Genomic DNA, 13,948 nt, shown 5'->3' with positions numbered 1-13,948 from the left:
TACACAAAAATGAAAAAATATTTAGAAGATCAGATTCTTAGGTTTTCATGGGACAGGATAAGAATTTAAAGCTTGAACAAAGCCACATATTCATTTCTTCTTACATGAAGGTGCTATGCTGGTGGACACATTCTGTGTTACTTACCCATAGCTAAGCCAAGCCCCCTACCCAGGTTTGAGAACTTTGCTTAGCTTCAACTACAATTAAAACTGAAGACATAGTTAAGTGTGGGGAGATCCAGTGGGAAGAATTCCCACAGTATACTCCTGAAATCTGGAATTTATGTCTGTGTTGCCGCTTTAACAACAAACAAGGACTCTCTTCTTGACCATATATTTACAACTGTCTCACAACAATCTTTCTCAAGTCCCTCATTTGTTTACTTATTTCATTTATACCCCACCTTTCTCCTCAATGGGAGTTTCATTTTTCTCCTCTCCTCCATTTTATCCTCATAGCAACTGGCTCAAGGTCACCCAGTGAGCATTCACGGCAGAGTCAGATTTAAACCTCGGTCTCCCAGATCCCAGTCTGATGCTCTAGCCACTACACCACATTGGCTCTTGATATTTTGAAGATTTGGTTTAACACAGCTACGTACTTTGATTTTGGGGAATTAGACAAGATAAAAATTAAATATTTCAATCCATGATACCACTACAATAACTGAATCTATACAACATGTTCACAGTTCCCTGATATATGATCTAATGTACCGTTGCAAGTAGTGCTCTCCCTGAGGCAGGAGACTGATTACAGAGGCAATCAGAAATGCAAATGCCTTCATAAGGAACCCAGTGTCTTCCTCCTACTTGCAATGACTTCTGACGACTAACAGAGGTGATTTTATACTGTTCACCCAGCCCAGATGATAAAATCCCAGATTCTGGTAGAAGCCAGCACAAAAGTTCATAGAAATAGTTGCAGAGCAGACCTTCACCTGCTTGTTTCCTCTGAAAAGTTTCTCTGAGGGTCAGAAGAACCTTGTGAAGAAAATGCACCACACTACAACATACTACAGCAGTGCAGGGGTGAGGGGTAATAACCAGAACTGATGCTTCCTCCCACCTTCCCAGACAGAAGCTGCTAGCAAAAGAAGAAAGTGCTTTCACCTGCTTTGAAAAAGGGACAACTGATGAAGATACAGGTCAATGGCGCCTTGCATAAATTTTTACCCTAGATCACACCCTCTGGATTCTCCACCCCCAACCGAGCCATTAAAAAATGGCAAACACAAACCAGGAATCAAACCTAACATTAAGGAGTTGCCTGATCAACATCAGGGACAAAGATCTCATTGAACCTACCTATATAAATAAAATTGCCTTGGCTGGAGTGCTATTTTAATGTCCTAATTTTAATTTATGGTTTGCTTTGTATGTGTGTGTGTGTGTGTGGGGGGTCATTCAATGATACTGCGGTGTACTTGGTAGTTAGCAGAGGATTAATTATTAAGAATCACTGGATCCAGATGCAGCCTCACTCAGTTGAATAATGAACATTTTACCACTTGTTGCACTTATAAGGCTGAAGAGTGTCTTCCTCGTCAGGAGGAACAGCATGTTGTTGTCACAGGACCATTACAGATTTTCCATTCATCTGATTAAACTCATATAATCCTTTCTCCAAGCCTAAGTGTTTAAATTTTAGTGTCCTTCCTTTAGATCCCGAGGAAATACCCTTCTATGCTCACAGTTATAATAGCTAAATATTAGTTTTCCCCAGGGTGATTTAAGATTGATGAATGTTAATGATGAACATGCAAAATCTACCTTGAGCTGCGGGGGAGGGGTCATGTGGGCAGAACTCAGGAGAACTAGCTGTGCATTTTTTTAAAAAAAGCACACAAAATTTTCTGTTCCAAAAACAGGACCCTATTCTTTAATGGGAGCTCTCATGTCACAAATTAACATCCGTTTAAAAAAAAATTAGGTGGAACAGTGCCGATCCTGGTGCCCTTTTACTGCCCCATGCCCCTGTGAGTGGTATTTGCTGTCTAGTAGGGCAAATGGATGATTGGAAGATAAAACAATTATATATTTCTATAAGCAAAAATTCTATATAAAGAAAATTCTGAATATTAAACAAGTACTATTCTTTATTTTGAAAAATGTGGCCATGTTTTACTGTAACAGATCCTTTTAGAAGGCAGAAATGTCTGGCTATGATAAAAGACTGGACTAGAACATAATGTAAGTGCCCTCAATTCAGCTTTAATCTCTTCAGCCTACACCACCCTGCCCCTTACTCCTTTGTGCATGGAGGCTTGAAGTTGGCTGCACTGGATATGTATCTGATCAAGCTGTACACTGGTATTTCAGCAGAATTTTGCTCCCACCGTCCTTGATTGAAATCATGGCTGAAGGTTTAAGCAGATTAAGATTTTCCAGGTCACTGAGCTAAATGAAACATTATATATTGCATATCCTTTTTAAAAACAGTCATTCATACAATCATTCTGTCATCAAATACTGGCATAACCATTCTCTGCTATGGGGATATCTAAAGTCATAAATGCAGACTTCACTCTCACACACCTTTCTGTAACAACTCCTTATAACTGGCTCTAATTCATTAGACCAAGTAATACTGATAACTGTAAACATTTAAAGAAATTGCCTTTCCAGATAACTTCTTAAAAAATCATCTGGGATTCAGAGCAGCAAGCACTGACCAGAGTCAAACCGTTCCAAATATATACATCTTTCCTCAGCTCTCTCCCCAGCACTTCCCATTCAGACAAGGGGCAGACTCTTGCATTTATTGCAGCATGGGATATCACAGCTCATTTGTCTATTTCAGCTAAAAGTAAAGTGGATGAAGAGACTGTGCAAGCCTAAAACCTTTCCCAGTCTCTTCCCAGGTACAATTCTACAGAAAAATAACATAACCTGTTTGCAAAAGAGAAAGTCAAAACACAAAAAAAGTTAGTCATTAGTAATGCCCTAATGCATATTTCCCCCTTCTGCCAAAACCCCCGGCACTCAGAAGTGCATTGCAAATGATCAAGCTGTAGAAGAAAAAGGCTGTCCTAGCGAGCTCACAGACAGAACAATCCTAAGCAGTGTTACACCTTTGTAAATCTATTAATGTCAATGGGCTTATAAGGGTATAACTAACTGTTAAAAGCTAGTCACTAGCTAGTGTATACACTAGAGTTTCTATGGCTGCATTCAGACATCAAAGAGGCATGCTCATAATTGCCATGAATCTGTCTTGCTGCTGTACTTTTTTGTTCTCTTCCGTCACATACAGAGCATGACTGAAGGCTTTCAGCTTTCATCATTTGTTTTGAGTTGTCTCATCATAGAGTTTCAGAAGCCCTCAACCAAGTGCTAATTTGCAGAGGCATCTCTGAATGTGAGTGCCTGGACAAATTGGGAGTTTGTTCCTCCTTCCTGCCCACAAAGCAGAATTCTAAATTATATCAGGAAACCTTGAATCACAACCAGGCACAAAGGTTACAGCTGATAAGTACAACTTATCCAGGTTTACACCATTATGAACAAACCTCCATTTGTTTGTGCCATCTGAATGGAGGCTGTGTTTTATGAACAAGTCCCATGAAGCAACTGCATAGTTAGGCAGGCCTTAAAATACCTTTCTATTCTTTAAAATAGGGCAATATCAATATTTGAAGCCAGCAGATCAGGATACATTTCTGGCTGCTATCTAAACTCCAGGTGATTACAAATAGCTCTGTGCTGACAAAGCTTTGATCCTTGATATCCTGCCAAATGCTCTCAATCAGCAGCAAGTCTGTACTAGCTAAAAGGATCATCAAGATACGTCAGCCTTATGCAGAAAGCTAGCATTGTTTCCTGCTCTTCCAGGAACTAGATGCAAATCCATTGGTATAAGGCAAGGATCCCCAAAAACCTGGTGCCGGTGGTTGCCGGGGCACCTCTCAAAACCTTTCCTGGTGCCTGCCAGAAGCTTTTAGTAAGGGGCTAGGGTCAGGTGGTGAACTTTTGAGTTTTCATTGTTTATGGTAAAATGCAGAAAATGTCTTTAAGTATTTTACCTGTTTAAATAGTGGAGTGATATTCTAAAAACATGATTGGGCTGCAGGGCTAAAATGCTTACATTTAACCAGATTTTCTATTGAAGTTATCACATCTTCCCAGTTTTAATTTATTTTTATAATTCAGTAGAGGTTGATAGTAACATGACTACATCAAGTTTCATTCACTTTCCAAAAACTTTTATGTGCCTATAAAAATCTGTCCAGAATCTCTTACTGTATAGATGTGCAAGGAGCTCTCACACTAGCCATTCAGCAGCAGTTCTCATTGTTATAAGTTATAGTGCAGGTTAAAAATAGCTGGGGTCATGAGAGAAGAGCTCATGTAAAGGGGCAGCCAGGAGAAGCAGCATTTTTTCCTTCTGTAAATGTATTTATTTATTTTATGTCATGTATAGTCCGCCTTTCTCACTGAGACACAAGGCGGATTAGCACAATCATTATCAAGTAGGCATGTGCAGTTCGGGAATTGGACCCGATCCCTAAAGATTTGGGATTTCCGAATCAGGGCCAGGGTTTACCTGAATCTTTTCGGGATGCACACCCCTAGCATCAAGTACATTTCAATACAGTATCAAGGACATTTCCATAAACATTGCCATAGGGTAAATAGATACAAGTTTAAAAGCCATAGTATTAGCAAGAATCCAAAGGTTGTTAGATGCTCACAAAATATAGATGCTGCCAGATGAGGCTTTCTCAGCTAGCTCAAAATGTGTACTTATTTTGTGTGTTTGCAAGAAAGTATTTTAAACAATATGTTAAGTTTAAAGGGCATCCCACTGAAAAGAGCTTCTGACTGAAATCCTGAAGATTTATTGTCAAAGTTATGCATAATCTCACTCCCTGAAAGAGCTAATCTACCAGTTTACTACAGTATCATGGCCTGGTTGTTTAGAACTTTTGTTCCTTCTTGGTTAGTATGGCTGATCAGTTCTGATGATTTCCATGTATACTCAGTAAAGTCAAAAGAGGCAGGGCTACACAGTTATAGCCTTTAATGATAGAAATCCTTTGCCTGGTAAAAACTAACGACATAAGGGTGGAAATCTGCTTAGTGTCTTAACTGCAGAGAAAGTCTAGCCTATAAAGAAGAGCTTAGACAAAGTTTAGCATGTCCTTTGATGCTATTCTAAATTATGAAGCCAAAGTGAGGTATTTATTATGAAGACTTGTATGTATCCTGCATTTCCAGATAGGCACAAAAACATATATTACACAGAGAGTTCAGTGGATGAAATCTTCCAGCTTTACTATTCCACCTCACACATTCTTGCTATGGTCTCTATGCCATGGAATTTTTAACCATGTGGTTCTCACTATCTCCAGCACAGCCTTTACAGTGGTCAGAGGCCTCTCTGCCCTCTTTCACCAGCATTGCTATAGGATATAGAGTACAACAATATTACTGTAAAAATAGATTTCTAGCTATATAATAGCAAAGATAGGCATGAAAATGTACAGACAATGCCAAGTGAAACCTTAAAAATCAGTGCTGATTGGAGTTTGCAGTGACTGGGACCAAGACTTAAGAGAATAAGCAGCATGTCAAAGAAACCAACACTACAATTTGCCCTCAATTTTCCTTTTTAGCACAGAACATGTATGGCTATATTTATTAATATCCTACCTTTCCTCATGACTCAGGCTTACAAGTCTCATTTTTTTTAAATCATAATTTAAAACATACAAAGTGTTATCTTCTATATCATTAGAAAATTTCTGCACCATCTCTCCAAAAGATATTAAGAACTGTCAATGGATTTCTTTATAATTTTAAGCAATGCACTCAAACTTTAAGATGAAAATTCCAGGCTGGATTATGGTGGGAAGGAAGAAAGGTTATATATGTTAGGGATCAACTTTCTATTTAAATAAGAGAAGCAGTTGAGAGCACTGTTGCACCCTGTTTTATGTAGCAAACAGCTTAGTGTTTTGAATGCATGTCAGAGACTTCAGACAATACATTAGGGCTACCAGTCTCATGAAGCCAAGTGGGGGGAGAGGAAGGAACAATGGATGGCAAAGCCGTCTGACAGTCCTAAAGATGGATTGTGGGGGGCCAAGTGACATTATGTTTCAGTTTCTTATAACAATATTTATCACCTGGTGCTACACTGACTCAGGGCTTGAGAGTTTGTTGCTACTGATTGAGGCACTTAATAGACAAACTACATCCCTGTATAAAATACAACGGACCCTTGGTGTCCCTTGGCATAATCATCTGTTGCCTTCCTGGTCCTATTGAAGAGAGGCACAACTGAAATTTTACATGTCTTGTCAATGCTAGGTAAGAAGCTGGATACACTAGGCCAATATTCATAAATTGTTTGGATGTGTATGGATGGTTTTCCTTTCTGGCTTGCAGCCCCTTGCACTACCACTACACTGCATGATGTCTCACAGTCCCCAACCTAAGAGCATCTCTTGAGAAGGATGCTGCAGGAAATCTATGATGCATGCACAGTCCTTCGAAGGTCTGTCACTAGTGGACTGGAGGAGAGGACACAACAAGTAGCTGGACTGGAAGGCACAAGGAAACAAATAAAAGAACCAGACATGTTATAGTGGGAAGGGATAGAGTAGCTCAGATCAGAACTTGCCACTGAACAACAAAATCTATATGCCATTGTAGCCGTAACATTAAGAAATATTTGGTATCTACTGCAGTAGAACCTGGTGGCATCACATAGCTGGGAATTTAAAACACATTATTTCAGCTGCAGCCATACCTAAATGCAAGATATGGTGGATTGGATCCAGATAGAAGTATCCGGTAAGCTTCTTCTGGAGTTTTCTTCAAGTAAATCACCTACAAAGAAAACCAATATAAACAAGACCTTGCTTGAGAAAGATTAATCATTATATTTATAGCTGTACCGTATATAATGATTTAAATTATTTGTGCATAACCTGGATTTGCGGCAATTCAATTCCTTAGCCTTTACTATACAGCCTTTAAAAACTGAATATTTACATGCTTCAGTAGAAGACAGATAAATGCCATTAGTTTGAATGTATTGACAACTATATCACACTTAAGCACCACAAAAACCAAACTGTTTGCCTATAAAGTGCATACTGTTGTAAGCAGCCATTAAGCATCTTCTCTACTCCTATGATTCTTGAGTTCTGAATGAAGATGATCATCAAGCTGAGAGTCAGGCTTTTGCCACTGAAAAAGATTTCTTCATTTTAATAGTTGCACTGAATGCAAGCAACAAAGCACTGAACAACTCAATATGAGTATTATCTCCTCCATATGTCTTAAGGTAGTACTCACCCCAAACCTTAAGCATTCATTAATCTTATTTCTTTTGCAAGATATGCTGCTGTCACAACAAAACCTTAATTGGTTAACCTTCTAAATCACTTAATGCCTATGTTTTCTTGTCAGCAACTCCCTATAAATCCTGCACCATCAATTTATTTAGAGCATTTTTAGCCTACCTCTGTAAAACCAGACTCAAGGTGGGTTACAATAATAAAAAGACATAATTAAAAACTAATGTGATTAAACATTTGGTGGCAGTGTCAAAAGCCCTTCTGAATTATTCTGCTTTGCACAAACTGCAGAATCTGATCAAAGTGAAAGCTTAACAATTTCAAGTTGGCTATCCTAGAAAAATAGTAGCAGCCATTGAGAAAGCACTAGGTCTAGCAGTGACCAACCTAGTTCCCCTACAGAAGGGAAAACGTAGCCTAAAGAGTCCATGAAGTCCCATATGCACATGGATTTTCATTCTCTTCCATAAAGATGGGAAACTCCAGCCATTTCCACACGTTCTTAAAGGGACAGCCCACTCACTGAAGGCTGGCAGCTTTCCCCAGGAATCCAGGAGGCTCCATTTGCAAAAGGGCTGCGGGCCATTTCGCTTGTGTTTTCTCAGCACACTTTTCTGGGAACATGGAAAGTGCATTCCCAGAAAAGCACACTGAAAAAAATGGAAGCCAAACGGCCCGCAGCCTTTTTGTAAATGGAATCATCTGGATTCCTGGGGAAAAGCCGCCAGCATTTGGCGAGTGGGCTGTCTCTTTAAGAGCACGTGGAAACGGCCTGTTTCCCATCTTCCACACTCAGTCAGCACTGACTTTCCCATGGCACAGGAGAGGACCAGGAATTGCCTATACACCCAAAGATCTAAAATTTAACCATGTGTAAATATCAATATTTTCAGAACATTTTATTTTAAGAATCACTCCCTATACAGTGACAATTTAGTGTGTTTCAAGCTAGTCATGCCACTTGCTTAGAAGTGCTTTGAAATTTCCCCCCACAAAATATAGGTACCTTCTAGGAAGTGAACAATGGATTATCCAGGTTGCTGTTCTGGTACCACACTTAGTGGGATTTTATCAACAGCATTATCTGTTGAGATCACATTTTAAACCCAGCATGTTTCAATATCATGAACAAATGGTTTGCATATAGTTCTTTTGATTTCAGTGTATATATGCTTCACACTCCATATTCCTTTCTCCACCTTTTTTAAAAATGATAAACACTCCTTTTCTTTCCTCATTCAATTATCTTGGGAATTTTGAATTTACAATTGCCTGGAACAGATTTAGCAGCAATATTGCATCTATGAAATGAATTATTTTATTGTTCCTTCCTGACAATGACTTCATATTACAGTTCATGACTGAAATTTCATCACAGTGCATAGTACCTGAATACAACAAAGGTTCCTCAAGTGGTATGTTATATATGCCTGTCTTTAAGCAGTTAAACATTATCCAAGCATTACTAAGCAGGCTAAGAGCACTGTTTGTGAACAGTGGGGAGCAAATAGAGAAAGAGAAGTCTAATATTACATTTTGCACAGGCCGCGATAATGATATGTAGAAGTTAAAACAAGAGAGAAAAACATGAATAAGGAAGTTGCATTCAAGAGAAAAATGTGCAAGTCACATTGAGTGTCTAAGTGCTCAGCTACCAATGGAAGTTCTATTTGTAGAACTTAATCTATTGTTTGTCTGGTCTCATTTTACACATGAATATTTTATAGCATTAGGAAGAAAAAAATAAACTAAACTAACAATGTTTGATCACATGTTATACCATACAAACTGCTTTTCAAGAAACAGCATTAAACATAGGAAAACTAGAACAAAGAGGGACATCTATTGGCTATACATTAGTATTTAGTTTAATTGAACCATCTTTTCATTTGTTCAAAAGAGCTAAGTTCACTATACTGTACAGACACATTTTTAAAGCCAACATATCATAAACCATCTGTAATCTCCATGCATACATATCTTAAAATTGCAGAGGCTATATTCTGCAGAGCACAAGCACATGCCTGCTTGCTGGAGATCCCACTGGCAACATTTAAATGGCTATTCATGTACTCCTGTACATTTCTCTGCCCCGAAAATTTGAGGTATTGGTCAACATAGATATACCCCGTTTAATATGACATCTGCAGCACATACGCTTTACTTCTGTACAGAAAAAAGATGCAAAGCTATCAGAACTTCCATACTCCCGAGGAGGCCAGAATGGTGGTAACCAGGGGTCATTTCGTAGAAAAAGAGCTGGAGGAACTCATTAGCATAACTCATCAGCATATCTCATTAGCATATGCCATGCCCCTTGACAGCACCGGAAATGTGTCATTAGCGCAGCTGATTTAATTATGCCACACCCCCTGACATCACCTATCCTGGCTGTTTTGGACCCAATCCTGGCCATTCAGGGCCGAAATTGGGCCCCAAATGGCAAAAAGGGGCTAAAAATGGCTGAAAAGGGGCCCAAAATGGTCAGGATCGGGCTGCTGCTGAGCAGGAGAGGGATCCACCACCCAGCAGAGGCCCAATCCAGGCCGTTTTAGTCCCAATCCAGGATGAAACGGGCCCAAAATGTCCGAGAGACAGATGGGCGGGGCCACCTGTCATGTGACCTCTTTGAGGAACTACCGGAACTGCGTTCCTGCATGTTCCCCCTCAAAATGAGCCCTGGTGGTAACTTTAATTCAAGCACCCATATTGTTAATTCATTCAGTCATACACTGTACCAAGCAGGAGAGTCTGTTCAATATTGAAGATCCTCTTTCAGCCTCTTATATCACACCCAGAATAATCCTGCTGTGACCCAACACTTATTTCCTCTACTGCAACACAGACATGCAACACATGTCCTCAGAGGAGTTCAGAAAAGTTTCTGATGACTGCAATACCAAACTAGCCTTTCTACATCATACTCAAACAAAGATTGTTGGCAAGCAATATCATTATCTTAGCTTTGTAAAAAAATAACACTATGCACAGATTCCAGACAATTCCTTGGATTTCAGCATGGAATACCAAATACCAAACGTAGCTATATGGCCTGCCGAAGAAACTATTCCCCAAAATATTTTAACAAATCTACGCTGATTCATACCCTCTCTTTAATCTCAAATTCACAAACTGAGTAACCCTGGATGCCTCACTATCTTGCACTCTCATAAAACGGGTGTCTGGTTTGAGTCACAGGTTTTATGCGTCCAAAAACATCTGTGGACCATAGCAGACTCCCTGAAGAAGCTACAGCCCACAGATAATTTGGGCAATCATGGATGCAACACTACTACCCCACACAAAACTGGAGTACAAATCATCGAGAATGTTTAAAACACTGCCTCAGCTTCTTTTCTAGAATTTCCCTTCCCCCTTTGATACATCAATGACACCACTACCATCTGGACTCACAGGAGGGAGGTTCCTTGAGAAATTAAAACAGGACTTCAATTATCATCACTACTCATGTCAGCTTGAAAAATTCCACACACTATAACACTACAGCACAACTATGTCTACACTGTGTAGGGCAACTGACCAATATGTACACACCTACATACTTCTAGCTACCATCCAGAACACACCACACACTATCCTCCTTTTACAGGAAAGTCCTATGAGAATCACATTTGCTTTCAGTCCTTCCCACAAGGATCAGCACCTGGAACATTTACGTCAGTCGTTTTAAAAATCATGCTCACACTGGGAAGTCAGAAAAAGACAAAAGATCACCATCTGAAACTTCACCTCAAGCCTCTTCAGAATGAAATCAATTATTCACAACCTGTTCTGGAAGATAAACTTACTCTTTTCACAAACCTTGTTACAGACAAGTCCTCCAATCGGAAGCTGCTACTCAAAAGCAATACAAAAGCAAAACAAGAGAGAAACAAACAAAACCAGCCACATAGACCAGTAACAACTCTATATCCATATTTCTTTGGGTAATATTATCATGGGACCAACTTTATCAATTATACCATCAAGAGCTCACATCAGAAAGGAGGAGGGCGGTTAAGAGAGAAAACAGCTTTCAAACAACTAATCATAGGAAATTCAAAGCACCTATTAGGAAAAGGATATAAAATTCTATTGCAATATGATACAGAATCAGAGCAAGTAAAAACTGCATGATAAAATGGATGCAAAACTTGGAAGAAAATTTCAGTATGAGCCATTAGAAAAATTTATGTACCAAAGAAATCAAATTTAGAGAATGCCAAATATTAAGAGAAATTTGGTATAAAATGTTCTTTAGATGGTATATTACTCCTAAAGACATTGCAAAAGCTAATAAAGATTACAATGGAAAGTGCTGGAAATGCCAAAATACAGATGCAATATTTTATCATATGTGGTGAATGTTCAAGAAAGCAAGGAATTATTGAATAGAAATACATAAAAAATGCAAAAGATACTAAAGTTCAAGTTTGTGATCAACCCTAAAAATATGTTATTAAACATTTTATTTATTTATTTATTACATTTCTAGACCACCTTCCCCGTCGGATGGGCTCAGGGAGGTGTAACAACATACAATTTATAACATACAGTTTAAAACAATAAAAACATTATAAATAAACATTTAAAAACATTATTCCATGTGCAATAAAATTTCTCAAATGGCGGCTATAAATATTAAAATTCAGCATTTTAGGCGCAGGGCTTGGCTCTTACATAATGACCTGCGTCACCAAGAATTATTACAAAAAAATTATAGTGAATTCTTTAAATATATGGTGACGTAGCAAGAGTAGTATTTGCAGCAAAATGGAAGGCAGAACGATGTCCAGATCTGACAGAATGCAAGAACAAGCTATATGAATATATGTCAATAGCAAAATTAACATATACATAATAGGCTAATCCAAGAATTCTAGGAAAAAATCAGAAATATTTTTAGATTATGTATCTGAACATTTTAAGAATAATTAAGAACAACTATAATAAAATATGATGAAAGATATTTAAATAGAAGTAGGAAATATGGGCAAGTTCTATATCAGGATTATGATTTAATTAATGGCAATTTGATTCAATTTATAGTAATTTATTCACTTTGTTTATCTCTTATACGATTTAGATGTTGTGTTTAGATTCATATATGATCTAGGGCTGTGCGCTTCAGGATCTGCTTCGGATAAAAAAACCTGAATCAGATCCAAACCGGAAAGCTTTGGTATTCCCGTGCTGGCCCTGCTTCAGAAGACCGAAGCAAAGCTTTCCGAAGCATTCAGAAATGCTTTGGAAAGCTTTGGGGCTTGTTTAAAGGGCAGCTCCAGCCTTCCCCACCACCCTGCAGGCTTGGGCGGCAGCATGGCGGCAGAGGAGCCAGCTGACTCCAGGCTGCGCAGCCTTGTGCTGCCGCTGCCGCCCAGCTGATAACCCTCCCGCCACCAGGTAAGTGGGTGGGGGTTGGAGGGGTCTCCCCAGGGTTGGGTGGGGGTGGAGGGGTCTCCCCAGGGGGGTGGGGGATGGAGGGGTTGCCCCAGGGAGGGGGGTGGGGAGTTCCCCCTCGCTTCAGTATGCTCCGAATCTTCACGGAGCATACCGAAGCGATTTCCAGAACCCGAATCCGAAGCGGCTTGCCGCTTCAGATTTGGGGGTATTCTGGATCGGTTTCTGGCTTCAGGTAAACCTGAAGAGGGAATACCGAATCTCCCCGCCCATGCACAGCTCTAATATGATCCAGATTATTATTGATGACTAAAGTAGTGGATGATTCCAGAGATATGATTTGGATGACTATATAATGCAGTGTTTTTTATGTATATGGTTGAGTTTATTATCCAAAATATTTTTTAAAAAAGAGCTCACCTATTCATTTCATGCTATGCATGCTGCCTAGGGCCCACAAAATGCACTCTTTAGCTGGTCACTGGCAAACATATTTGAATCTGGCAAAATTCATCATCTTTGGAACGAGAAGAATGGTGCTTTAACCAACATAAAACTCAATTTGCCAGAATCCACTTTAGAGGCCAAACATGAAGGTCATGAAGAACATTTCAAATTCCCAAGATATTCTTCAGCAGATCTTTATGTCACCATGATGCTGGTGGAAAGTACAGTCAAGCAGTAGTTGACTTATGGTGACTCCTGTTGGGATTTTCAAGGCCACAGACTAACAGAGGTGGTCCAAATCAGGGTATATACCAATCAAAAAGTTTTAAAGGGAGGTAAGTGTGATGCTATTAAATTGGAATCTATTAACAATTGGGCACTCTGGAATTTAATCTCAGTATATTTTTGGAATAGCAGGTTTACAGTGAAAAACCATTATAGATACACTGTTAACCTTACTATTCCTATTTGTCACCAGCATCCATTAGTCAGGAGTAGATATTCCCGCAGTAAGTGAATCTTTTCATTTGATTATATAAATCCTCTGTATCTGCATAAATACTTTATAATAAATATACTTCCATTTCTTGGATTACACAATCAAGTAATATAAAGTATTCTTTATGCTCTCTGTGTTGTTTACATATGTACCACTCATCACATGAAGCAGGTTTTGGCCCACAAAAGCTTCTTCCATAATAAAGGTGGTATTTTAAGGTGCCATAGGACCCTTTGCTGTTACTACTGCAGCAAGTAACAGACTAACATGGTTACTCCTTCCCCCACCTCAC

At 39.1% G+C, this 13,948-nt stretch overlaps 1 protein-coding gene across 3 annotated transcripts in view; it reads right to left on the bottom strand.

Moving 5' to 3' along the window:
- CDC14A (cell division cycle 14A) overlaps positions 1–13,948 on the bottom strand; it is a 97,686-nt gene that overhangs the window by 53,751 nt on the left and 29,987 nt on the right. For all 3 annotated transcript variants that reach the window (XM_054980530.1, XM_054980531.1, XM_054980532.1), the window contains exon 5: positions 6,758–6,837. In XM_054980530.1, coding sequence (XP_054836505.1) covers positions 6,758–6,837 — 80 coding nt within the window. The remainder of the gene's footprint in view (positions 1–6,757; positions 6,838–13,948) is intronic.

This window comes from Eublepharis macularius, chromosome 5, assembly GCF_028583425.1.
Source record: "Eublepharis macularius isolate TG4126 chromosome 5, MPM_Emac_v1.0, whole genome shotgun sequence".
NCBI classification, from domain to species: domain Eukaryota; kingdom Metazoa; phylum Chordata; class Lepidosauria; order Squamata; family Eublepharidae; genus Eublepharis; species Eublepharis macularius.
Note: the sequence above shows the minus strand (reverse complement) of the source record. Positions and strands in the feature narration are given on the sequence as shown.